This window comes from Fulmarus glacialis, unplaced genomic scaffold (assembly GCF_000690835.1).
Source record: "Fulmarus glacialis isolate BGI_N327 unplaced genomic scaffold, ASM69083v1 scaffold11113, whole genome shotgun sequence".
NCBI lineage: Eukaryota > Metazoa > Chordata > Aves > Procellariiformes > Procellariidae > Fulmarus > Fulmarus glacialis.
The window spans coordinates 11,641-38,867 of record NW_009204908.1 but is presented as its reverse complement, the minus strand read 5'-3'; the positions used below and the strand labels follow the sequence as shown (position 1 = coordinate 38,867).

The following is a 27,227-nucleotide window of genomic DNA, read 5'->3' as shown; positions in this document are numbered from 1 at the left end:
TCCGCAAAAACATCTGTGCAATGATTTCCATGGAGGCAGCGGATCTTCCGTAGCAACTTACCATCTGACACTTGGCCCATAGTACTGGTCCTCAGGTGCACACACTGAAAAAGGCAAATATTGTTTGCAACAGCAGGTCTTAGGAGGATGAGCTGTTTGTTATCTTTTGAGAAGTACAAACTGCTTGCTTGTACCATTTGGCATTAGATAAGGTTAAAATTGCAAGATTACCCTCAACACAGTATCCTGAGAGCACATTTTTGTTGTTTGGGGTTTTTTCTGTAGTAAGTTTCAAACTTCACATTAGTGTGAAAAATACCTTTCTGCAGCATTTCTAAGCAGAAAATGCATTTTATTGTATTTCTGTTGCCAGGTTTGTAAGGAATAAAAACACAGGTAGAATACTCTTATTGCAAACTACGTAAATAGTAATTTATGCCCCCAAAATACAGTTGAAGTATTTAATTTCTTTTAGACTTCTGCATCAAAGCACCTTAGAAAAGGATGGGTTTTATTTGCATATTTCCTTGATTGACTAAATGACTTGTTTGCTCATTAGCATGCCATGCCAGGGTAATGCATTGAATTTGCATTTATTTGCATTAATTAATTTGCTATCAGGATGGTTAATTTGTGCATTTTTTAATGTTTCATTCCTTTAACACATTGGTGTGAGAATGCTTGCCAACGGAGCTTCCTACAGGAGCAGAGAGGCACAAAAATAAAGAATGACCAGCGATGCCTCTGCACGTGGAACTGCTATGGACCCAGCCTAGGGCTCACATGTCTTTGGTATATATGATTTACATAGCGTGCATGTAATGAATAGCAGTCCTTTTAAAAAGTCCTGGCATGCTAGGCATGTGCCATAGGTATTCACACGTACAGGGAGCTCAAGCTCCTAGGGGAGCATTGGACTTAATATGAAAATCAGAAGACCAGTCTGCAAGAACAGAGAACACAGATACGGTAACCCATCTCACGGTATGTTAGCCCTATCCCAGATGGGAATTTTGAACAAAAAAAGCTTCGGAAACAAAGCTTTTCCAGAAAATAGCTGTTGGATTTTTTTTTTCCCCACTGCCATACTTAAATCAAGAGGAATATTGTCAGACATGTCAGTAGGCACTGGAAAAAAATGTTGATTCCTAAATTCAAATGAATTGCAAAATACTGATTCTGGGATTAAAAATTTTGTCAGCATTCTTAAGAATATATATGTAGAACAAAGAATAAAACTCTAGTAATACTAGTAGCTATACTCGTCATATCTGTCTTCTGTCATGACAGCAGAAGACTAATCAAAGTATTTGAATTAAAATGGAGGATAGAGATTGTCTAGACTAAAAAAAACACTAAGTCAAGAACAAGGTTATTGCTAATGTATTTTCAAGGATTTTCCTTGCTCTTTTGCACACCCTTGTATATATGCTAACGATTAACATTCAAAAACTGCTCTAGTTATAAACCATTTCATATTAAAAGCATTTGGATTTTAAAATATATAAGAAAACATGTAAAGCAACTACTCCTTATTTATTTCAAGTATTTCAAAGCATGCAGTCCTTTGTTTCTTCTCTATTTAAAAGACATCCAGGCTTCTCAAAATGAACAGAAACGCCGGAAGTAGAGGAGATGGAAACAAATGCTGTAAGTGTGGAGGCTGATTCATGATGGTATTTTTGGAGACGAGCACTAATTGTAGCGTAGAGAATGGACTTTGTCATCTTCATTTATCATCAGATCACGCTTCAAAATATCTAGGCTTTTTTTAATCTCCAGAATCTTCCTTAAACAAATCGTTCTTATAAATCAAAAGCTGTATTCAGGAGGATTAGTGCAATAACTCGCCTGCCTAATTTTTTGTGTCAAAAGGGGATCTTCTGCATAATATTTACATATCTATATAATGAAATTATTAACATCATATGGTAAAAGCTGCAGTCTCAAACTGGAATTTCCCTTTAAGGCAAAGCATTTTATACCCACATAGCATACTTACTTGGATAAGCATCTACACTTTCTTTATACTGTTTAGGTTATACTATCCTTGTCAGTGCTCTACTTCAGTGTACACATAGCAACCAAAAGAAATATTCGCATTGATTACACTGGTCTTTGGATCATAAATGATCCAAAGTTTTAGAGGTAAGTGTTGTTCATTCTGCTCCTAAAATCACTATTAGACTGTGCTTTTGTGAGAGAAGTGGGCCTGCAGAAGTCAATGAAAGTTTTGATAACACCTCCATGGTACAGAGGCTACAACCTGGCCTTTAGAGTTAACGTTAACCGATAGATAGATAGATAGATCGGAATTCATAGGCTTAGCTGGTTAGCAGATTCCCATCCAGTGGTTGCATTTTGGCCTCCTCGCTTGTCAAAAAGCTTAGCGGTTGGAATTGTGGTTAAAACAAAGCTATAGTTATCTTAAAGCATCTAATTTTTTACTCTTTTCACAAATTACTGTTGCTCGTTTTCTTAACTGCCATCTAACATAATCAAACATTCAAAGTGGGGAAGACCCAGATTGCTGCCTTGCAGGATATTTGTTGGTTCAGAACAATTTGCCACTTAGCATTAAATGCACCAAAAAAGTTATGAGCAACCACTGCTGTGTGCATTATTTTGTTGTTACTATCTCATGTTAGCTTGACACAAATCCAGTTTCCTAACTCTGGCATGCATTTTTAGCAAAAAGTGCTTTCTTAAAAGACCAGCAGAAGTTTTTAACCCTCTGCAAGATATTTTTGTGGTAATTAGCACTTTCTCTGCCACGCGACGTATTTGAGTAGTCCAGATGTTATGCTGGGAAGCAGTGGAGTAGCAAAATGGACCCCGGGGTGAGGCACAAAAAATCACTCAAGCATGAAAGTGTAGGTTTATTTTGGTGGGTTTCTAAAAATTACTTTGAAAGAGTATACGTTTTTTGGCTGATAAAAGTATTCCATCTGTTAAGGAAAGCAGTAGCAGTTAGTACTGTAGTTTTATTTGAAGTATTTTTCCAGCTTTGAAGTCACAGCATACAAATGAGATCTCCCTGTACCTAAGAATGGTTATCTGCATTCACAATTACATGTACTTGATCTAGTATCAAATGTAGTGTTTTCTTCCCTTTTTTACCCGTTATCACCGAGAAGCCTATGCAAGAGAGAAAAGGTGAATTATTTCCCTTCCTGTGCATCATCAGAGAGATTGTTTATTAAATTCTAATTATAGAACAAATTGGTTACAGCAGTGAAAACCCACTGAGGGCAGTGAAGTTGCATGGGGAGAGATAATGTGGCCCGAAGGGTTCTTATTACTGATGCTTATGAGAGAGAAGCAAAAGACACCAGGTCAAAATCTGGTTTCTTGCACATTGAATATATTAACTTCAAGCCTCCCTTAGAGACAGTACGTATAGAAGCTTAGACTGGAGTTTTTAGGACGCTACAATATTATGTTGCAGTGCTCATGTTTAAGAGCAGAATAATACAGAAATAAAGGTTGCTTTTAAGTAGTTAAAATTATCAGCTAAAAAAGTTTAGTAAATACTTTGAAGGAATTATTTAGTCAGTTCATGCATCCTTTTCTAGAATGAGTGCCTATAAACAAACCAAGATTGATTATAAGAAGCAAGTTATTTGCAATAGTGATTTGCATTTATTCAAATAATTTTGTGTTAGTATAATTTACTTGTGGATCATTTATTATTGAGTCAGTGCCAGTATCTGATACTTAGTTTTCAAATCTTGAACTGGATCAGTCAGCAGTGACTGATCACAGAGGATTCATAGCATTGTTTGCTCCTTGTATTGGCAGCAAAAAACATGGAGGGGAGTGTTACGCCTTTGTGAAAGGTAAGACAAATAAGATAGAAATAATCTCAAAATGCTCCGTTACATTTACTATTAATATTATAAGCCTTGTGGGCATACTATAAGCCCATGAAACAACATTTTCCATGGCATAAAGTGCCAATTTTTTAAAGAGTTTTAGTTCTTTGTTTGCAAGGAGAGAAGAAGATGGCCTGCTATATTAGATCTACTCCTTTCTTCTGCTTTTGGTCAGTGTCTGGTTATTTTTTTGTTTCCTCTTCTGTGTGAGACTCCCTCATAACCAGATGGAAATATAATTTGTCACATTATTTTGCTTTACTGAGATTGTGGGCCAATTTGCAAATATTAAGGCTTTTAGAACCCATGCAAGTATTAAAACAATAATGAACCATGGAGAATAACAACAGATTTATTAAGACTTATTTGAGTTTCAGGAGCTACACCATCAAACCAAACATATTACTTTTTCTCCTCTGCTCATTTGAATCTAGCCTGGCCAATCTGATTAAATCTAAAGAGTTTCCTGCTGTCTTCTAGCAGCAGTCCTTATAACATCTGTCATTCAGAAATGCAATTTATTTGTTTTTTTTTTCTTTGTGAGTACAAATTATTTTCTTACTTCCCACTTTTACTTGTGTTGGCATTTGCCTCCATTTTCCAGATCTACTTTTTTTTGTTGGTTGTTACAATATTTGCAATCCTAAATTGCACGCACACACAAAAAAAATTTGCTTTCTCCTGCTGTTACAAGACACAGTGAGGAAATGAAAGCATTAAAATATGAAGGCAATCATCAGGTCATTTAGTCAGCGTCAGCCTTGGCAAGCTGGAGGGAAGGATAATTTGGCAAGAGTTTATATTTAGAGGTAACTAATGACATTTTTGTTTTGATACCTGGGCCATCATTTTCCTGATAATTTTCTTTTGAATAAAATTTTAGAGCAGATTACTTCATTTATGGCTGTAAATTCTAGGTGTCAATTGCACATTAGGCAAATTATTCAGGATACACTTCTAGGTGAAGTATCAATAAGAAAGCACTTGAAAACAAGTAGATGAAAAAGATTTTTCCTTGATGTATTGCATCAATGGAAAGATACCAGCCCATCCAAAGTATAAAAGGGAAATCTGCCTCCACAGATCAGAAGCAGAGTTCAAAAGAAGACATGCTATCTGTTACTAAGCCAAACAACGTAGTTAGCAAAAACAGATATGCTTTTGATATGCAATACGGAAGAAAATTGTGTGTTGCCAGTCTGCCTGCTTTGTTCCAACAACATCAGTTGGTCAAACTGATATTCTCCGTAGGGACCTTTCCTTGTTTATATCTTTAGACCATTATGTTTCCAACAGCACTATGTCTGAGCTGCTGAGACATCCTCATGGAAGGCAAAAGTCTATTTGTCATTGACCATTGGTTACCTCCACAGTGCTACTAGCTGTATGTTAGCCCCACAAGTATGGTACCATTGACCTTCCTTAGCCTATTTCCATGTCCAGCAATCTGTCCTCCACCTCATCCTCCAGGACTCATTCAGTAGGCCCCAAGGAGCACAGGATGTAGAAATGGTCATCCTAAGGATATCACTCTATGAAGGAAGTGCTGTGCTTTAGAAGGAATTGAAGGCAAAGACTGACACGTGGGAGATGTCAGCTTGGCTTCTTTTGTCTGGCTTTGGCTCAGGTCTGGTCTGGCACACAACGTCCTGTCCTTCCATGCTGAGCCATGTGAGTGAGCAGGAGGCCCTGATGAATCCTGTGTTCCCATCTGCTCAGGTTCTTCAGCCTGGCCACCCACAAACTTATTCTCCTCCTCCAGTAAGTGCTTTATAGTGACTCTCTCTGAGATCAAGATAACTTCTCTGGCTTTTTCACAGGTGTTACATGATGCATCAGATATGACTTGGAAAGCCGTGGTCTCTGCAACTTTAACAAGATCTTCCAGTTTTCTTATCTCCAGAAGGAGACAAAATCCCTGGTTGAAGATGTGCCCTTTGATGGCATTATTTATTGTAGTTTAAACTCAGCAAGTTCCTAATTTACGTGTTTTAACTCAGACTGACTCTGGTTGCTTTGGGGATGAAGCCCAATACCATAGCTCTTAGCAACAGTTTAGACTTTCTGACCCCTCCAGATGTTGCTGTGGATTTCAACATCAAAAGGCTTCCTCCAGAAAATGTTTCTCCACCTTGGACATATCTTCCTTGTAGCACTCATACAGGCGCACCCAAGAGCCACAGTCTAAGCATTTTGTGTTACCTGCTCTTATTCACTATCTACCATCTCCTCTTCCTTTGAGAATAAGTTGATTTCACTCTTCAAAACATGTCTTTGCATATTTGACTGAGCTCTCATCACTGTAGTCAAGGCTGCAAGTGTAACTTGCCTCTCTGCTTCCCCCCAACAGGCTAGATGAGTATCTCATTCTTGGCCCAGTTAATTCATTTATGCTCTAATGAAAAACAAACTTGTCTCTAATGAAGATGTTTTATATGCAGCTTTTCTCGCATCCCTGAAAGGGCTAGGTGAGTGCCTAGTCCCTCACTTAGACTTGAACTTATTATTCAAGACTCTTTTGGACCCTTCTATGCTATAAATAAGGGTGTCTTTCCTGATAACTCTCTCTTGCGCTAAGAAACTGGACCTTATGGCTCTTCTACTTATAGCAATGTTCTTTCAGGAGAGGGTGACCCTCCAAGTACAGCTTAAGCTTCTCACCCATGTTACAGCCAAGACCCACCTTAACTAGGAAACCAACTTGCCTGGTTTTTGGTTGGTTGTTGTGGGGTTTTTTTCCGAAGCTGCCTACCTCTGTGGTTGAGGCTTTTTTTCACTGCCAACATGAAGAGGGATCTTTCTTTTTATACTGAGAACACCAAATCCTGGAGACTGCTACTAAGTCTGATATCTTAGTTCTCTCAACGCGCTGCCCATCCAAGTGAATATAGCCACCTTCCATGCAACTGCCGAGGTGGAAACAGATGGTAGCGTGTACTTTCCCCAAGCCCTCATGCAGAATAAATGGAATTACTGGGAAACGTGTCTTTACCTGACAGTTGCCACACTGATATCTGGAGCTTTTGGCAAACCTGTGCCGGATGCTTCACTGTACAGTTCAAGCATGCCATTAACATTTAATACAGGGTTCCTGCACTAGCCGTTTTCATGAACATCTCCAAGACCCATTCCCAGGTAAATATGAACATGTGCTGATTACTGGCTGAAATTCCCTTCCATGTGAATGTACATGGAGCTACGCCTTGAAGGTGGAAAGAGAAGTTACCAGCAACTGGCTTCTTCAAGAAGCATAGTCCACATGTACGTTCACTTTCTACCCTTCTTCCCTCTTCTCTCAGCATCCTTCCAGAAGCCTGGTGGGATTGGGACTGCGCAGCTGAGAGACAGCTCCAAAGGCCATTGGGCTCCTTCCAGAGGTGCCTGTGACTGCTGCAAAGGGAAAAGTTATCTTGACTTTATCATAGGATATACTCTTTGAATTCACACATGGAAAAACTGGTTGCTGATGTTATTTTTTTGATTTAAAAATATCATTTTGATTAGCAAAAATATCATTCAAAAGGAAAAGTCAGTTCTACTCTTTTTCTTTTTTCCTGACTTTTCCTTGATTCAGTATAATTTGCATATTGCAGCACTCGTTATGTCTGTGTCAAAGACTTGGGGGTGGTGTGGTGGTGGGGAGTGTTATATAAAATCCCACAGAAACTTGCAAAAGCAATGTGGTCTCAGTTATGAAGAAAACTCTACTGTGAATATATTTTGGTAAGTGTATTTCAGATGGGAATACTATAAAAAGTGCATAAATTACTTGCTTGATATAGCATTTTCAGGACCATGTTATTAAAAAAGGTGAGATATGGCATTCTGCTGTATCCCTCACGTCATTTAAATGGTTCTATATTTGTCAATGCAGTTGTCGATAAAATTTCATTGCAGCATTTCTTTTTATCACTTGCAAGTTTATCGAGCTACTTGAGATTTTATTTTATTTTGTAAATCAAGAACTATAATGAGACTGTTTTACAGTAATATAAAAAGGGGCTATCCTGTGGATTCCTTGTTCTTAGAACAGCTCTTCCAGACCAAACTTACTCCCTGCTTCTACTGAACTGAGTAATTGCATCTGCTTAGGTTTGAAATAGGGAATTACATAGCAGAACAGAAGTACTTGTGCGAAGTTTTATAAAACACAGCGCCAAAGCAATGATACTAGGCTGAATACCTATTTCATTTATTTTACTGTGTGTCCTGGTTTCGCCTGGGATAGAGTTAATTTTCTTCCTAGTAGCTGGTATAGTGCTGTGTTTTGGATTTAGTATGAGAATAATGTTGATAACACACTGACGGTTTAGCTGTTGCTAAGTAACATTTACCCTAGTCAAGGACTTTTCAGCTTCCCATGCCCTGCCAGGTGCACAAGAAGCTGGGAGGGGGCACAGCCAGGACAGCTGACCCAAACTGGCCAACGGGCTATTCCATACCATGTGACATCATGCTCAGTCTATAAGCTGGGGGCAGTTGGCCAGGGGACAGCGATCGCTGCTCGGGGACTGGCTGGGCATCGGTCAGCAGGTGGTGAGCAATTGCATTGTGCATCACTTGCTTTGTATATTCTTTTTTTATTATTATTACTATTTTACTTTATTTCAGTTATTAAACTGCTCTTATCTCAACCCAGGAGTTTTCTTACTTTTACTCTCCCGATTCTCTCCCCCATCCCACCGGAGGCGGGGGGGAGTGAGCAAGCGGCTGTGTGGTGTTTAGTTGCTGGCTGGGGTTAAACCGCGACACTGTGCTAGGTGTTTCTTAGCAGTAAGAAAAGTAATATATAATTAATTTTGAATGAGTGCAGGTAGAAATAGTGCTGAGTTGTCGGTGCTCACTCTGCAGATGTATCTTTTGTGTTGAATTAGGTGGAAACAGCAACTGATTCAGATACTGAAAGCAGAGGCCTACGGGAATACCACTCTGTTGGAATACAAGTGGAAGATGAAAAACGGTAATTCAAGCATGTACAAAAATCTGTAGTCTTTCATAGTACAACGCACATTTGTAAACAGAGCTAATAGCAAACATCTGGCAAGTGCTGACCCTAAATAATTCACAAAGCCAAATTTCTTATATGCATGCTGGTCGTTTGGTAAAATTTGTAGAGGTTACTTAGCAGTTGCTTAATATTTAGTTAACTTTCCAGTTTTTAATTGGAGGGAAGGAAGTGAAAGTTTTAAATTAAAGTCATGGATTAATATAATTTCATTATTGGCAGAACAAATACAAAGATCTGTATATTGGAATACTCTTCCTTCGGTAGGACCTCTCATGCTGATCCAAGCTTTCCCAGTCCACACAGGGGGATATAATGGTTAGGATGTAACCCACGGCACCTTTATCCTAAACTAGAATCAGCTTTTACACTTGTTCAGTCCTTCTGTAGCTTTGTAAAACTGCTGGCCAATGTACTAACCCACAGGTTATCCCTGGCAGGCACTGCCTGTTACGTACTGGACTGGGACCATTATCTCATTTCACGGCAGCTGTCAGACAGTATCCAGCTGCTAATTGCCTTTTACCATCATTGATGAGAAGTAATTTGAAACAACAGGCTCAGATGTGAAAAGATTTCACAAATAATCTTTGCTTCTCTATCTAACTTTTTAACATAAATCTTTTCTAAAATGTCATTATTCGGTGGCATATCACAATAGAAAATCACCACTTAATGGCCATCCTATGAGGCAAGTAAAAAATATCACAGTCTTAAACCTGCTGCTACTATTTTTCTTTTATTAAAGGATTCACAACAGTCCCAACTTAGCAGATTTTCAGATTTTATCTAATTACAATTCTTAATATTTGAAATTTTGTTATACATGTACTTTACAGACTTCTGTCAGGAGATGTAACCCTGCAGTTTTGCTAGTTATTTCCAGTTCATTTAGTAATGATACATGGTATTTTGTAGTATGAGAATAAATCAATATTTGCTTCCAGAGATAATTTAAATTATTTTCTTTTGTATCTTTGCTCAGATCAATTACGCCACTATGCATTTTGGTTTTCCTCTCTGTTGTTACTCACTGTCTTATTTTAGTGAGATATGCACAAAGAAAAAATACTTAGCACAAAGTCCAAAGAGAAAACCAGAATCCATTCACTGAAACATTATTCTGTGCCTCTGTATAATCACATATGTATTTATATGTTTTGATCTCTTTTCTTTCTTCCCTCTTCACCAAGACACGGACGATTCAAGCGCTCAAACAGTGTAACAGCAGCTGTCCAGGCTGACCTGGAACTGGAGGGCTTTCCAGGACACATCACCATGGAGGACAAGGGACTTCAGTTTGGCTCGTCGTTCCAGCAGCACTCAGAGCCCAGCACGCCCACCCAATACAGCGCAGTGAGAACTGTACGGACACAGGGACTGTTCAGTTACAGAGAAGATTATAGGACCCCAGTTGACACCTCAAACCTTCCACCACCAGAACCCTGGCTAGAGCCAGCCATTGAGACAGTAGAGACTGGTCGAATGTCTCCTTGTCGACGGGACGGATCTTGGTTTATGAAGTTGCTACATACTGAAACTAAGAGAATGGAAGGATGGTGTAAAGAAATGGAAAGAGAAGCAGAAGAAAATGATCTTTCTGAAGAAAGTAAGAACATTTCAGTATCTTTTCATATAGATGTCTCCTAAAATAAGAAATCTTTTAGAATAAAGTTGTGGTCTGTAGTTTTTCGTACTCATTTTGTAGTACCAAAGACACTCTACAGAACCATTAGATATAAGACCCCTGTCCTGCAACTGACTGTACAAGCTGGCATTTCCCAGAGTAAGGTTTTGTAGAAGTAGTTGAGGAGCCAACTGTAGAGTCAAGCGCAGGATCGAAGTCTGGTATTAGATATGGCTCAAATGGTGCAATAGCTCCATCCACAGCTCCATCCACAGCTCCAACTCTGACATGTTCTTCCCACTCACTTGTATGGCTCCAGTGCTTGACCCTTTGCCAGAGGACACAAGGTGGTCCTACATGAACATTTTTTTGCCGTTTTCCTGAAACTTAAGAATTTGCCTCATTAATGAGCAGCCATTTTTAAAATGTTTTCATTCCTTTACAGGCACTTCTGCCTATCATAAAGGGTCTGATGAAAGAACAGAAAGGAGTAGGCAAGAGCAATCATTAAAGCACTTCTGCAGTTCCACAGGCATATGCGCTATTAGATAGTTCAGCTGCATTTTCTTATTACAATTTTGTCAAGAATCATTATTATTCTCTCACGTCCTGTAGACATCTTGAAAGGAGTGATGGGATAAAGTGAAAAATAATGTAGACTATTTTGGAACAAGATCCAAGCCAGCACTAATGATAGTAATATATCAAAGTGGTCCTAGCACTCAGTAGCCAGCTCCTTGTGATTCCCTCTGAGGTCAATTATCCTTGGTCTTCAGGCTCAGTTTTATAAATATTTCAATCCCTGCCAATCTGAATTATTGTCTCAGCTGAGATTTTCTCAGATCACAAATTAGTTCATATTAAGTTTTCTTACTAGCATCTTCTCCTGCACTCTCACGAATCTCACCATCGCCTCCGAATACTCTTTCCTGATCATCTTCTTTCCCCCTCAATGAGTTCTTGCTATGATCTACCCTCAGGTCTTGAGCCAGGCCTGCATGGTCACTAAAAGGCCAATTTCTATTTCTTGTGCTGACCTTTTCAAAAGAAAGAATGTCTATGTTTTTACCTCATCATTTTTTATTTTACAGTCATATTTCTCCACTATATTGTGCACAAGTCTGCCAAGTAACAACATTGAATTTGGGGTGGGGAAGAGTGTAAGGCTGGTTTTCTTCCTTCAGCCTCCAGTACTTTCTGGAGTGTAGGTGTTTGTCTTTATTTTCATCATGGCAGAGCTGAGCTGAGAATTTTCCCTTTGCATTGATACCATGAAGACTTTAATACCCTCCTAGGGGCTGTTAAAGTATGAATAATAAAATATTTTGCTTTGCTTAGCCTATGTGAGGATTTCCAAGCCTTCTTTCATAATGGTTATTTTTTAATACTTCTTTTTACCATATACATCTTATTTTTCAATTCCCCAAATCTTTGCATTGATGAATACTGACATTTCTCTGCCATCATTAAGTATTCCAAAGCACCTGCTTCCAAGGTTGCCTGTTACTGATGTGGGGACATCAGTGCTTATGATCTGAGGCAGAAGTTCAAATAGCAAGACTTTAATCTCCTTGGAACGAGTAAAATTATTAGGGAGCAAGGAGAGAAACACGCAGGCATTTTAGAAGGCCAGTGAGAAGTCTGCAGGCAAGGGGTGGACTTTTCCTGCCTCCTCTCTCTTCCTCAGCCCTAATCAAATCTGCAACCACATGAAATGAGCAGTGGAAATACTCTCACATCAGTACTCCTTCCTCACTCGGAGGCACAGATAGGGAGTTAGCGGTGTTATTCTCTGGGATATGAAGCTGTCTGCGTACTACGTTAGGAAAACTTGGAGAAGCTGATTTTAGCTGACTACCCATTCCCAGGTGCAGAACCACCCTCCCTCCCACCATGTGAAGCTATGCTCTTGAACTCCAGAAATACTCTGAAACACCTTGCTGCACGGGGAGACTGCAATTAGGAAGATAGTTTTCAGCAAATTGTACAGAGGACATGAAGACAAATTGTACTTCAGTAATTTTTATTAATGTTTGGAGTTAGTGACACCCTTTTAACCTAGAACATTCCAGTCAGAAAACAAAACAGAATATCAGGTTTTTATGGTTCCCCATTTGCAGAGTGACTCTACTCTGTAAGAGAAAAAGAAAGAGCAATTCCCTTATACAGAGTTACTAAAACACAACTGAAATGGACCCTTGAAATCCCCTTTTTAAACTAACCAAAATGGGTTAATTAGTTCTGTTTGAGGGAATATTTTGACCTCCCTAACAGCTTAGACAAATTATTATAGAATAGGTCTATATAGTGCACACAAAATCAGATGTTTGTCTTCAGATGATTGTCAAAAGTGACACCCAGACTTCCGATTTTCCATTTTATGTGACTGTCCTGGTTTCAGCTGGGATAGAGTTAATTTTCTTCTTAGTAGCTGGTATAGTGCTGTGTTTTGGATTTAGTATGAGAATAATGTTGATAACACACTGACGGTTTAGCTGTTGCTAAGTAACATTTACCCTAGTCAAGGACTTTTCAGCTTCCCATGCCCTGCCAGGTGCACAAGAAGCTGGGAGGGGGCACAGCCAGGACAGCTGACCCAAACTGGCCAACGGGCTATTCCATACCATGTGACATCATGCTCAGTCTATAAGCTGGGGGCAGCTGGCCGGGGGACAGCGATCGCTGCTCGGGGACTGGCTGGGCATTGGTTGGTGGGTGGTGAGCAATTGCATTATTCTCATTTCAAGAGATATTCCTCAAATAATTTCCAAATTACATTATCTTTGAAATGGTATCCCTTCACCTAATACAGCTTACATCAAGTGAAAGGAAGTTATCAAACAATTATTTTCACCAATGAAACGAGCTTCACTGCATTTTAAAATTTCAGTGTGAATAATATTTTCCTGTTGGGCCTTTGACATATTTTGTATCCCCAGTTTGAGCTGTGGAGGTTGAAAGGTATGTATCCACAAGAACTAAAGTTTAATGATATCCCAGCATGAAATGTATCTTGACATATTTAAGCATTTGGCAGTTCTCTGAAGAAAATACACGTAAATGGGGGAGCCAGAAGCAAATAAATCTGTTTTGCCATCTTCCAGCAGGAGCTACTATTCCCAAAACACTTCACAGCAAAGTTTGTACATTCAAACTGTCATTGTTAATGCCGAATAATTTATTTTTGGCCTGGATATATTAATTGTACCTGAAGACCAAATATAGCTTTGCATCTCATAGGAGAAGGCTGTCTTTATGATACCATTTCTATTTTGTTTTAATCACAGGAAGAATTAAGATAGAACTGCATTTCAGAAAACAATTTCATTTTCTGCGTTAGCACAATAGCCCTGAGATGACAGAAAGCTGTCTGATTGCTGTATTGATTTTTTCTTTCACTGTAGCTTTTCTCCCATAATGTTGTTGTAAGAACTTCCCTCATCAGGTCTTAGAAAAGGAGAAGATAATAATTGCGGCAAAAATAACCTCTCTCTCTTTCTTTTCACAGAATTTGTTTATTTGGTCAGTTGCCATGAATTGTATTTTGGAGTCTCTGCAAAGTTCATATATTGTTTGTGGGGGCAGATATTTGTGTTCTCAGTGTTTATTATAACATATAGAGAGCAATATATATAAAATATATATGTGGCTGTAACTGTTCCCAGGGTAAGTCATCTGATCATTTGCACCAGCAGGGTGCCTTCAAGCAGAGATATGCATTTCTCAAGGGTGCTGACTGGAGTTTGAGTTTTACACCCTGAAAATTGTGTTTGGCTATTACCGGTGTGTAGGTGATGACAAGAAAAACACTCTCAATTGTCACAAAGCTATTGAAGACCAAGAGGGCCAGGACTCTGCCGCCCGTGAGCTCTGCGATGGGAGCAGGAGACCGGCGCGGGGAGGGGGAGAGCAGGCGAGCCTGGCGGGGAGCCGCAGTCCCTGCCCACGGCTTGTAGGCAAGGTCTGGCAGAGGGAAGCAGAAGACATCCCGGGCTTCTAAATGCCACATGCTTGGCCACTGAAATATTTCAGTGCACAAGTCAGATGGAGAACAGCCACACAGAGTTTACTCTCGTACAAAAATCCTAAGATAGAAGCAAAAAGATTAACTATAGTATAAACTACGTCGGCAGAAAGGTTGTTTTGCTGGTATCTTCTACATCGTGGTTAGGAGCTCTGCTGGCACAGCTACATAGTAAAGTGATCTCTGGTGTAAAAAAGGCATTAGAAAGAGTGAGCCCTTCTCTCCCCTTACCCCTTCATTCCATGGATGCTGGATTTTTCCTTGCTAATCCTCTGGCTGGTATTTCCACAGTACTGCAAGGGCTTTAGTAACACGGCTGAATAGCAATAGAAAACATAGAGTTAAATCTCCCATACTTTGAAAAAAAACCCCAAAACCCCTCACAACCAATTTATTTTAGTATATTCATGAATTAATCATCCATAAAAGCTTTCATAGGTGTTTGACCAAATATGGGTTATCCTTTAACCAAAGAGAAATTACTGACATAATTTCCTAATGTTTTTCACAAACTTATCCTTCAGGAACTATTGAAATTTGCATTTGGAGTGTTGCGAATGACTACAGAATGTCTTAATTGCCCTGAAACAGTCTTTAAAGTCAATAAAAGACAGTCCCATAGTGTGGAATCCGAGAATTTCTCCTAGCATTTGTATTGTTTTGCTCAAATTTTCTCCTCTTTGAACTCAGCTCCATCTAGGTAAAAAGTGAGTTTGCACCGAGTCCCACCCGGTGCACAGGGATCCCATTGCCCTAGCTACCCTCCAGAGCGCTTCCAGCTGGTAGCTGTGCTGTCCTAAAATGTCATCTCACTCTGAACATTATACGTTTATTATCATGCCTACCTGCTGTGTTGATAGTGAAAAATACATATTTTTCTGAAGATTACTAATTTACATTTAGAGATTAGACAAATATTATGCCCTGCTTTGAGTCAGGAGGATGAACTAAACGCCAGTCTTTTCCAGGCATATTTTCTCAGATTGTGTGTGGAGCAATTTATTTATGAGTATAGAAGAAGAAAGGAACAATCAAATGGAATGAAAATTTAAATTAAAACACGTCATTTAAATAAACAGTAATGAATGCCAGAAGCAGATTGATTGTTAGTAGTTTCTCATTGCTGGTGCAGCAGTGACACAATTGAGCAAAGCTTTTAACCTGTCAAGAATAGAGTTACAGCATCAGACTATAATCATGGTTTCATCAATATAGATCTAACTTTTCCCCCTCTACCTTTGTGATATGAAACCATTTTCAATTACAAGGTTTTGTAGCATTTCTCAAGCAATACAACACATATATATTACTTGCAATTTTGTAATATGCTTATTGCAGGGGAAAAGACACCACTGTGTTAATGTGCATGTTGTACACGGCAGCTTACACAATCTCTATCCAGGGTATAAATCCTGAGTCTGCTTCTACTGAAGTCATGGTCAGGGTTTTGTCTGTCTTCAGAGCAGAAGCCATACAGGACCACACACAAAAATGCAGTGCTTCATATGCTTCAGAGAGCAGAATTAATGTTGTGTGACATTCAAGTAAATATAACATTATCTTAATGGAGGGAGATATATGGATTATATGAAAATTATATATATTTATGTGTGTTGGTAGATTTTATCATAATTTATTTACAAGCAAAATCTTCTAGGCATCACCAAACATCTCAATCTCTCCAGTCTCTAACATTCATCATTCTTTCATGGAGATAATCAATCTGCACTCATCAGAATAATTCCCCAATGCATGAAATTAATAACAAGGCTTTGGCTGTCTATTAATATTGTGCTAAAGATTATGAATTGAAGTGTTTTAATACTTTAATTTAATTACAGCGAAACAGAGTAGCATGAATATGAGAGATTCTAACTTCTATGTTTTATTACATCTGATTTACTGATTGAAATGGAAATAGAGTTAGATCTTTAGTAAATGGTAGGGCTGTGATTATACATGTGTATTCACTACTGTGACTCAGCGACACATGCAAGTAGCCTAGAACCGCTGTCTTACATTCCTAACGGATCTGTATCACACCAAAATGCTGCGTTGCCAGTGCCTAAGTCTTGTCTGGTCTGACTGGGCTTTAAATCACCAATGCTTGTTGACATGATCCTTCAGGATAATGAAGATAAAGCAAAGGTTTCTTTAATATGGGGGTTGGCGTAACTGTGAGATTCACTAGAAAATATCAGTCATGTACAGATTCTGTCAAGATCTACATTTCTGGAGTAGGGCAAAACCAATGTCCCTTAGTCAGGCTATGTATTTGAGCTATGAACTATAAAATTTAGCAGAAACTAAAATTGAACTTTACTCACCATGAGACAAGCACTACAACCATCAGCCTACAGAATCATCCTCACTCTCTTTCTGCCCAGTGAATAGTTAAGCGTGGCATGGAATATGCGATGTCAGGGACCTGCTACGGCACAATTCCCCATCCTGGCAAAGAAGGGACCCTGATCCCACACCGGGACTTATGTCCTGAGCTACAGAGCACCAAGGGTAAAGGAGGATACAAGGCTTAAGTCTTTGCCTTTATTAAAAATTATGAAAATTAAATCAAAACAATTTGTTTCAGATCAAATGAAACATTTCTTTTTTACTTAGGTTTTTGTATATTTGTTCAGCTTTAAACACCCAAAACATTGCTTTCTATATGCCAATAACTCCATAGAGGAAAGTGAGGGGTTTGGTGATCAAAAACCCCAAACCAATTAAAATACTTTATTTCATTTGGACAACACAAAAAAACCCCAAACCGCAGTGAATTACTCATGCAGCCCTGAACCACTTAACCCTTTCACAAATGGGTGCCACACGGGACTGATGAATTATGCATATTGCTGATTAATTTAGTGTTGTGGCGCAGCTGTACTGTTTGTCTAACACAAAATGGAATAGAGTTTGAGAACCACAGCTCTACATATTAACACATGCTGATAGAGTTACAGAGTTTGTATGTTTCCACAGAATTGGAGCCTAAAACTTCCAAATTATCTCTTGCTGCTACTTATGGTTAAGCAGGTGTTTCACTGGTCTAGAGAAAGCAGAATTAAAATGTAATACCTACTACCAAAATACTGTTTTCACATGCCACTCAGTCCCTTCCTATACTTATTCTAAATAACAACAAAATGTTACGCCCTGCCAGAGTTTAATGTTTTCTATATCACAGGCTGCAGATCAGTTCTGCTGTACTATTGTAGCTTCATTCCACCCTCTGCATCCTGTTTGAATTATCAGCTTGGCTTCCTCAAATCAAATTAAAAGATGTCAGAGTAATTCCTGTCTCACCCCTACCACTACCTGTCTCTATCTTTACCCTAAACATTATTTAAAGATCTGGAAATTCTCCAGACAAAATTAATTTTCCATTGAAACCCAGCTTATGATGCTTTTTAAAGTGTCGCTTTTTCAGCATAGAGATGGATGTGGAGGAAAGAAAGTGCAGGAAAGGATGTGGAGGAAGGAGGTGTAGGAAAGTATATTGCTACCTACCAACGTGTGGTATTTATCCCAGCAAATGTGGGAGTCCAGGAGGAGTTCGTTTTCTAGGGATAAGCCAGTCCCCTTAGGCACTCCAGTCAACAGAAAGAAATAGGCATCTCCAGGAAGAGATTCAGCTCCTCTAAAAATAAGTGCCTAACATGGCTGAGCTGATGAGCTCAGATTACCGATTATAGAGCATCCAGAAGTTTTGATTTAGACGACTCTTGGAAGCAAAGTCAAGTAAAATGAATTTGGTCCCTTTCCCCAGTGGTTATGCACACTGTAAGTGGCAAGTACACTGACAGTGGGGAAAGCCCCACGAACCACGGGGGCTGGTCATGATTCAGCAAAGTCCTGGAGCACCCGCTTGTGTCCCACTTTGTCTGAAGCTCCTCTGCTTAGGTCTTTGTGTATTTTCCTGGGTAGGCAACCTGTAACTCTTAATGGGGGTACCACGACATGTCTCAGAGACATGATTCCTCTGAGGATCTCATCCTTATGGTAGGAGTATCTTATGTTATACTTTAACGTATTAACCTTACCCCCAGAACAGACAGGATAAAGAGAGGTCATCCAGGGATCATCCACACAACTAAGTGAAGTCATTAGTGATTGCAGAATCAGAAGATATTATCTAAGGTACATGTAAAGCTCCCTTTGACATCGGGGGAACAGGCATCTAACTGGTTCTTGAGGCAAGACTATTATTTCAACAGTTTTCAATTTACATAAGCAAATGTAAATGGGGGCGGGGGTGGGGTGGGGTGTCCTTTACTTTACTTTGAAATTTAAGATTGTTCTCAAAAACATATGTATGTATGCTCACTTCAGGAAGCTGTCTATATTCCCTTGTTTTTTTCTACTTCCTTAAGCAAATACAGTTTTAGCTGTTCTGAGTTATTAATATATCATTTGTTATTGCCAAAGGGTAAGGTGCCACAGAGCTTTCTGATACCTCTACCTTTTTCAAAAATATTTTATGTATATAATCACAAACAGCAAACCAAATATTTACTTCCCATATAAAATAAACAGTAATTTCAGCTACATATTTTTTGAGCTGGATTTTGCATTTACTACCAAAAGACAGCTATTGGTAATAACCTGTCTGTATGCTTAGTCCTAGGTAAAATCCGAAGTGCTGTTGGAAGCGCTCAGCTCCTCATGTCTCAGAAATTCCAGCAATTTTATTGGCTTTGTCAGCAAAATCTGGTAAGTCACCATGTCTGGCCATTCTTGAAGAATTTAAAGTTATTCATACAAACCAAAACTTTAAATTTTAGAATTTAATATTTTTACTTCAAAGGTAACAACAAAAACAAGTGTAGCGTGCCCAGACAGCAGCATTCTGAAATGACATTTTCATGTCTCACGTTTTGTCTTAGTGGTCTTCTTTTTCTTTTTTTTTTTTTTTTTAACTTAATCCTTAAGTATGGTGTTAGTATATTTTTTTGGCAAAGCAAACATGTAATTTCAGTAATTTCAGTCTGGCTGCATTTTGCCTTTTCTTTTTTTGCTGTCTTTATTAAAGAAAAAAAATTGTAAGGAAACAAATGCAAGTTTTCCGAGACATAATATTATGGCTTATTTTTGTAATGCCCTAAAATAGTAGCTGTATTTCTGGTAAGAAAGGAGAAATTTTTCACATTACAGTAAGCGGAGAATAGTAAAATAGCAGAATAGCGGAGAATATGTGATCCAGCTTTCTACCTACCTGAAAATAGGACTGATCTTGGAAATGGGAATATACATAATATTCATAAAATTGGGTTTCATAATTTGCATTGCCAATTATACATAAGATGTCCTGGGGTTAAAGGAACAGATGCAGTATATTACTTGTGAGAGTTACTGCTATTGTTCTGGAAGTTCATTAGAGACTAATTCAATTCTAAATGTTATCTTCATTAATATGACAGCAGCCATCAGTGATATAAATGTTGTAGCAAGATGATACTAACCAATAGAAGAATGTAATTCTTCTAGCTATGGCTGGTGGTAGAGCACCTACTTTCTTTGGCTCACTTGAAAATCAAGTGTAACTTTCACCTTTTGACTGCCCTTACACCTCATATATTAAAAGTGTTGAATTCTGTTGCATGCATGACAGCAGACATGACCTGTATGTCTGGTTAGATACATTTCTTTACTTGTTAGTATTTGCCACATAACTTTTTAAGGCAAAACATTCATTCTGCAGAGACCTACTTGCTACTTTCCATCCATAAAGTTAAATATTCAGAATTCCTGAAACTGCAATCAAATATTACTGAGAAAGTCATGCCAAAAATGTCCTACCTTCTGATAGAAAATTACAAGATATATGGTCCTCATTAGGAAAGGATCCAATTACTCACTTCAGAGACTCTGTCAAAACAAGAATTTTAATAGCTGTTACAGAATGACAGAGGAAATATGCAAAGTCAGGCAAGCAGGGGATGACCACGTTTGTAATATCAAATACATCATGTGTGCTCCCTATCTAGTCATTTGTTTCATAGCGAAAGAAGGAAATCTTCATCAATGTCTAAAAGTTTCTCAGTGCAAATTTCAAAGTGCCCTCCATTACCTGACTGATTAAGCTATGCAAACTAAGATTTGGAGAGCCTAACCTCCATTCCACTTCATTTATCTTCAAGTGGGTCCAGCACTTGTGCTCGAGAGCGTTACTGTAATAACAAGCGCAGCTCCTGCTCAGCACAGCCGTCAGCTGTGTGGAAGTGCGAACAATTCATTACTGCAAAAGCAATAGGAGCACAAGGAGAAATCTACAGCTTTGCAGACAACATGACCAAAAAACTGGCAAGATTTTATTTCTCTTCTTCTTATTTGGATAATAAACCTTTGAACTCTGTAACAGCAGCTTTATCCCACTCTGAAGATTTAGGCTCTGAATATACTTCAGCTTCATTAAATCAGTAATGGGCTCTGCAGAAAGCAGCAACTGCATAACTGGACTTTCGGCTCGTTCACGTTTTGAGGCCTTTCTCCCTATGCCTAATGACAGAGTTTGTTGTTAAATAGTCACTTAGTGCGTATCCACAGCAGGCTTTCCATATGCTCCTAAGGCAGCATCTCGGTGCCCCACAGGAACGCTGCCAGATAGCAGCCGGTTAGTGCATTTCCCCACTCGAAAACATCTAGCACTTCCAGGGCTACCACACAGCAGTTTCTCTAACGGTGTTCAACAACAATAAGCATAAATGTAGGACAAAGAACAATGGTGTTTACTTCAGTCAATTCAAGATGCAGCAAGGGTTTAGGAAGAGGAATGTACTTCCTCAGACTGAAATTTAACCAGGAAACTCACACATTGCCTATGGACTTTTCTAAAGGGTCACGGGTACTTCAAGTGACACATCTGATTATGCTCCGGGTTAAGATCTCTTAGCGAAGAATCTCATTTAGGGTAAATTCATAAAAATGTAAGCTTCAATGAAGTTTTTTTTAAGAATCTGGCTGGCTATCTCCTACAGTGTACTGCTCCCAGTAACTGCTAGAAAAAAAACATCACTGATTAATAATTACTCCCTTCTGCATTATTCACATTATGTCTTGTAACACCCTGTTTTTTCTTTGAAGTGTCCTCCTCCATACTCTCTAGTCAGCACAGATCCTGCTCAGCTCATGAGATCATCGCTCAATATGTCATGGTTGCAGGCAAAAACAGAGCGACTCGAGCACCAGCTAGGTACTTTTCGCTTGCTTTAGGCTTCCTTCAGAAGGAAGGCTGCAAAGCTGAATTCCAAATAAGATACAAATAAATGAGCAGCTTCTGAGAAGAAACAGGTTTAAGCCAATCTTTTCAAAACTTAGTTAGTTGTAACAGCAATCGTTTGTGCCAGCATTTATCCGTGGACCGCGGATCCACAAGCGATAGCAGCAGGAGGCAGCCCTCTTGTGCCCAGCCAAGGCACCGCACACTCCTCTGCAAGCAGCCGCGCTGGAGGCTGCGATCTTCGCAAACACGATGAGCAGTGGGGCACACAAAGGTACAGAAGAGCAATTAGCCTTGATTCACAAAGCAATGGCATTTCAATGAGTAGCATCATTTTATGGCTATTTAGAGGAAACTGGGGAGAGGGACTGAGGAGACCAGGCTGGAGAGAACAGGTTGCAATATAAGATATATTGCTGTGGGACTGTCCTGACAAATTTCACACAGGAAGTCGGTTCCTGAAGCCTGAGATATTGACCTCTGTAGAGTAACTAATACCACTGACATAGATTTTAAATGGTTTTGAAGTAAATTGGGATCTACCCAATTAATTTGTTCTCAGTGAATACTAATCTGGAGTTGTATCCTCTTTCCCAGAAGTCTGTTACAATCTGTACGGTCAGTTCTGACAAGTCCCCGAAACTCCCTATGAAAAGGAGACTTTCTTCTAGTCAAGAAGACTTCGAAGTGGATAGGCTTTTAGGCTGGTTCTTGGCCAGGATTCCCAAGGGGGTTTAGATAGGGGTGACACTGCATGTTGTCATGCCCAGCTCCAGGCACTCAGGTCCCACAGTGGCATCTGCAAACCCAAGTTTGAGTAGCAATTCCTGGCGTAAGACCCCTAGAAATGTGCAATTCAAGGGACTTATAGCCAGTTTTTAGGCAACTATGTAGGGTCTGTTCAATACGTAAAATGCCTTTGTCCACTAGATTTGTAAAAGGTGGGGCACAGAGCCTTGCTTCAGCAATAACACCAGTGTTTCTAACATAGTAACTAGTCATTACATCTTTTGCCCTGGAAAAAGGAGATCCAGAGTCCCTTTGGCCTGGTTGCAACTCCATCTCTCCCAGCTCCATTGTGTAGATCCTCTTAACTGCTTCCTCGTGCCCTGGAAGGGAAGAGACATTTCTCCATCATCTTTACAGAGATCTTTATTAATTAAACTCTATTTCATTGAAGTGGCAAGCCTATCTTATTGAACTAGTACCAATGCTTATAGAACATAGGGTTAAGAGTCTGTATACTACCTTTTTATTTAATTTTTATCTGGCACAGACATCAGATTGATAGTCAAATGAAGGGTCATCGTGCCAATTGTTACCACCAAGGTTTGCTCCATTAAGTGTTGTGCACATAGCGCAACTTAATTGCAGTACTTGGGGACAGTGCCTTCCCAGTTCCTGAGCGTGATTCGACCCCCTGGAGAACAAAATCCTAACATCCCCATCAAAATTTTATACCTTACGTATACATTTGAAAAACAAGACAATGTAAACATCGAATTCAGCATAAGCTGACAACTTCTCCATGGTGTTGTTTTGTCTTCTAATCAGCTATCGCGAATGTAATGTTTAACCAGAAAGACTTCAGGCTGGCTACAGTATGAACCATGTTCCCTTTCCCTTTAATAATCAGCAGGCAGAGGCTGTCAGCTTGTTCCTTTTTAGAAATGCAGGTCAGCACAGCATATGGTGCTAAGGAACTTCCCGTGCCGCACAGATTCAGGAAGGCTCCCGGATAACATCCAACTCATTCATGTTTGGGTTGTGTAGGAGGCACAACTTCCCAGTCACAGCTCCCAGCTGCAAAGCGCGCGTAGCCTTAGCGCTGAGCAGCACCGTAGCAACGTCAGCTGGCGTGCTGCCTTTCCTGCCTCGCAGCACGTTGTTTAAAGCCTCCTGGTCTATTCGTATTCTCTCCTTTGTGCACGACAGGACCCGAGTGCCATGCCGAGACCAACTTCCCAGGACCTAGCAGGTTTCTGGGACTTATTGCAGCTCTCAATTGAAGACGTCAGCATGAAGTTTGATGAACTGCACCAGCTGAAACTCAATGAATGGAAAATAATAGAATCACCTGAAAGGAAGGTAAGCAGACCATGGACAATACCATTTACTCCCCATTCGTAGTCCTGCGGTCTCCTTGTGTTAAATACAACAGTAAAACACGATAGGTTTTTAACCCTAGAAAATATCTAATTGGCATGGCCCGATTTATACACGGAAACTTCATCAGGTGTGAGGATTTTTTTCTTTTTAACAATGTTGAGATGAATTTTATAACAAATAAAATGAATTTTGCTCCATAACACTTTTGTTCAAGTTATTTGGATTCACATTCTAAAGGCTAGAACTGAAATATGTTCTGATTAATTCAGACTGAGGACAATAGCCCGAGAATTCAACCAAGGTAAACTCAGCACTCTGCTACATTTGGGGCAGCTCAAACCTGAGCACTCCAGTGTTTAATCCTGCCTGCACGACACAACTGATAGTAGAACAGGAGTGAGATAAAAGCACGTGGCAAAACACAGCATAGGTCAAACTAAAGCTTGGCCAATGAAAGTTTGGGGGACAAAGAGTACTTCTGGCAAACGGCCTGCACCTCTGCCCTGCAACTCCACCGCCTGGGAGACACCCCAGCCACGATGCTTACAAACCAAAGGTGGCAAATTGACCACAAAAGCAATGTAATTCTGAAAATTCTGACTGCCTTTCCCCTTTCTAGAGCTCCATCCCTCACCTTGATTATCCCACTATCCTTGCTTATTATTGTATCAGTCAGATGAAGACAGCATTTGGTTTGAGTCAGTACTGTTGGCCTCAGGTGAATACTTGTTTGGTTTGGGAGGAATTAGGAGGCATTTTGACAACTCTTTCATTTCTTCATGCTCCTCTTGGATTTTAATTTTCAGCCAACTGGTTGGTGGATGGTGAGTTTGCAACTCTTGCTTACTAGTGACAACTGGAAGTAAGAAATTATTATAGTGACAGCAACAGTGATGTTCCTAAGAGGGAAATAACTAAAAGTGAAAAAAAAGTAAGATGGGACAACAGGAATGGAGCCCTTATGTTCCTGGCTGAAAACAGGAAATAGAGAAAATAAAGACTGGAAGAGCTGGCTGTCATGGGGAACAGCATCTTAGGCTGCTGCACTGTTCCTGTTAAGTTGAGAATGTAGAACTATGTTCTTAAATAACTTTAGTTATTTAGTCCGGGCTAATGCATTTTGGTAGTAGACTCAGAATTAGTTTTAAAAAAAAGACCAAACAATGAAGAGTCTGTAAACCATAGGCACATCAGTTCAATTTTTGTATTATTTGAATCCCGCTGTGCATCAAATTAACTGTGTTCTCCATAAGGAACAGCCCATACTCTGGACTATTACTATTACTTTAGGAGTGATATAGCAGAAAGATTGATCATAATAACCATGCTATTATATATGAAGTTGTGGAATCTCCATCTTCGGGGCTATTCAGTCCAGTATTAAACATGATGCTGAAAAACCTGCTTTAACTTCGAAGTTGCATCTAATTTCAAGTGGGCTTTGAATGGGGGTTGTATCGGATCGCCTCCAGAGGTCCCTTCCAACCTAAACTGTTGTATGATTCTGTGATTCTACAATGTCTTTTTAAGGCCCTTATATGATAATTCACAGTCTCTAAATGGAGTAAAATATCAATTTCATACCTCAAAAAAATTCCTGATTTAAAACCCGCAGAGCAATTTACATCTACTTTGGTACCAAAATCTACTGACTCTCACTTTATAATTTGATAATTCTTCAATATAATTTTCTTTAAAATGGTCCAGGCTGGCAAGCAGAACAATTAGCCCTATGTTCTCTCTCTGGTTGGTGCTTGCATGTTTCCATTTAACAATTCATAAAGGAGACTAAACTAATACACAGCTGCTATCTCATATCCAGCTGAGGCTAAACTCAGTATGATTAATTTAATTAAAAATCCTGTCCTGCTAATCTCAGGCAGTCTTTTCACTTGATCAGACCACACAGATGCGCTGAATTCTTATTGGAGAGCCAGTGTGTGTTTCTGTTTATAATGAATGTAATAACGTGTCAGCTAAAATTAAACAAATTCATATGAAAGCGAGGTATGCAGATTGCATGTGCAGGATACCTGCAAGGACAGTAGAAGGAAGCGTAGTCTTTTTTAAGTCACAGGACTGCAGAATTTGTAATGGTTGCTGAAACAACCGGGTTTTGTCAGTGTCCCTAGTGTGAACAGCTATTCATGTAATCCATTAGTCAGCTGATTGGAGAGCACAAATTGAGCATGCTTGATGTATGTAACCAGTATTTTGCATTTCATGTCTTCGATTTGCATGCTCTGCTGATGGTACCTTCCGCCCGCAGTTCACCCTCAGTTTTAATACCCTGTTGCAGGAAGAAAGAAAGGTTCCTCCTCCTGTACCAAAGAAGCCCCCAAAAGGAAAATTCCCTATCACGAGAGAAAAATCTCTGGACCTACCCGACAGACAGCGACAAGAAGCTAGAAGACGGCTAATGGCTGCCAAGAGAGCAGCCTCTTTCCGGCAGAATTCAGCCACAGAGCGTGCAGACAGCATCGAGATATATATCCCAGAGGCTCAAACCCGGCTTTAAAGACAGAATGCTGCAGAGTTCCTTTTTTAAACAAAATGCTTGTACAGTTTGTCACTCACCTGGTAATTTTTGTCTCATTCTCTCCACTAAATATGCCCTTGCTGTTGTGTTCTTTGTGCCATAAGCACAGTGGAATGCTTTTGATTTCCTCAGAATTTGCTGAGCTCACCGCAAGAACGACTTCTTTTTGTATTTATTGTCTGACTTACAATCAGCTACAATGGATAGGGCTTGTCGAGACCCGACTTATCCAATATATTCTCAGAGGACAACAAGAAACACCTCTTGAGATGGAACCCAGCTTACTTTTTTGTTATTTATATTTTTATAAAATGTGTGATAATTAGGGATAAGAATAACAAACTATAAATGGGTGCATCTCACCATTCACTAGAGGCATTAGCTAATCCAAGTAGAAGGTGCTACAAATGTAAAGAGCAGGAAAGAAAGAACCCATTTATCTCTCTGACCTCCAGTTTCTTTTCCTAGAACCCAGCTAACATGTTTACCCATGCGCTCTGCCACTCTTCTCATCTTTGTTACTGCAAAATAACATTAGGCCTCTCATGTCATGTCAAGTTTCTGGAGATGAACAGGGATATCCAGCCACTAAAACTCCAAAGTTCATCAGAAACCAAGAAGCAGACAAGTCTGGTGGTGGTGGGAATGCCCACTGAGAAACGTTTGCTGTTAGCAGTATAATGACACTCTGAAACCTAAGCAAAATTATAATGCAAGAGGACTTGAGTGATGGGTGAAAGGAAAATGGAAGCCTTAAAAAGTTAGATCTTCTGTAGCAAGATGCATAAAGAAAAAGTTATACTTGCTCCTTTGGAACACTCACTGCATT

General features: G+C 39.5%; 1 protein-coding gene across 1 annotated transcript in view; it reads left to right on the top strand.

Moving 5' to 3' along the window:
- The window catches only part of DLGAP2 (discs, large (Drosophila) homolog-associated protein 2), an 83,915-nt gene extending 56,976 nt beyond the window's left edge, over positions 1-26,939 (top strand). Inside the window, exons 6-10 of the mRNA XM_009575175.1 lie at positions 8,750-8,835; positions 10,074-10,489; positions 19,153-19,244; positions 23,686-23,838; positions 26,159-26,939. Of these exons, the coding sequence (XP_009573470.1) occupies positions 8,750-8,835; positions 10,074-10,489; positions 19,153-19,244; positions 23,686-23,838; positions 26,159-26,377 (966 nt within the window). The 3' untranslated portion in view covers positions 26,378-26,939. The remainder of the gene's footprint in view (positions 1-8,749; positions 8,836-10,073; positions 10,490-19,152; positions 19,245-23,685; positions 23,839-26,158) is intronic.
- Positions 26,940-27,227: the final 288 nt, after the last annotated feature.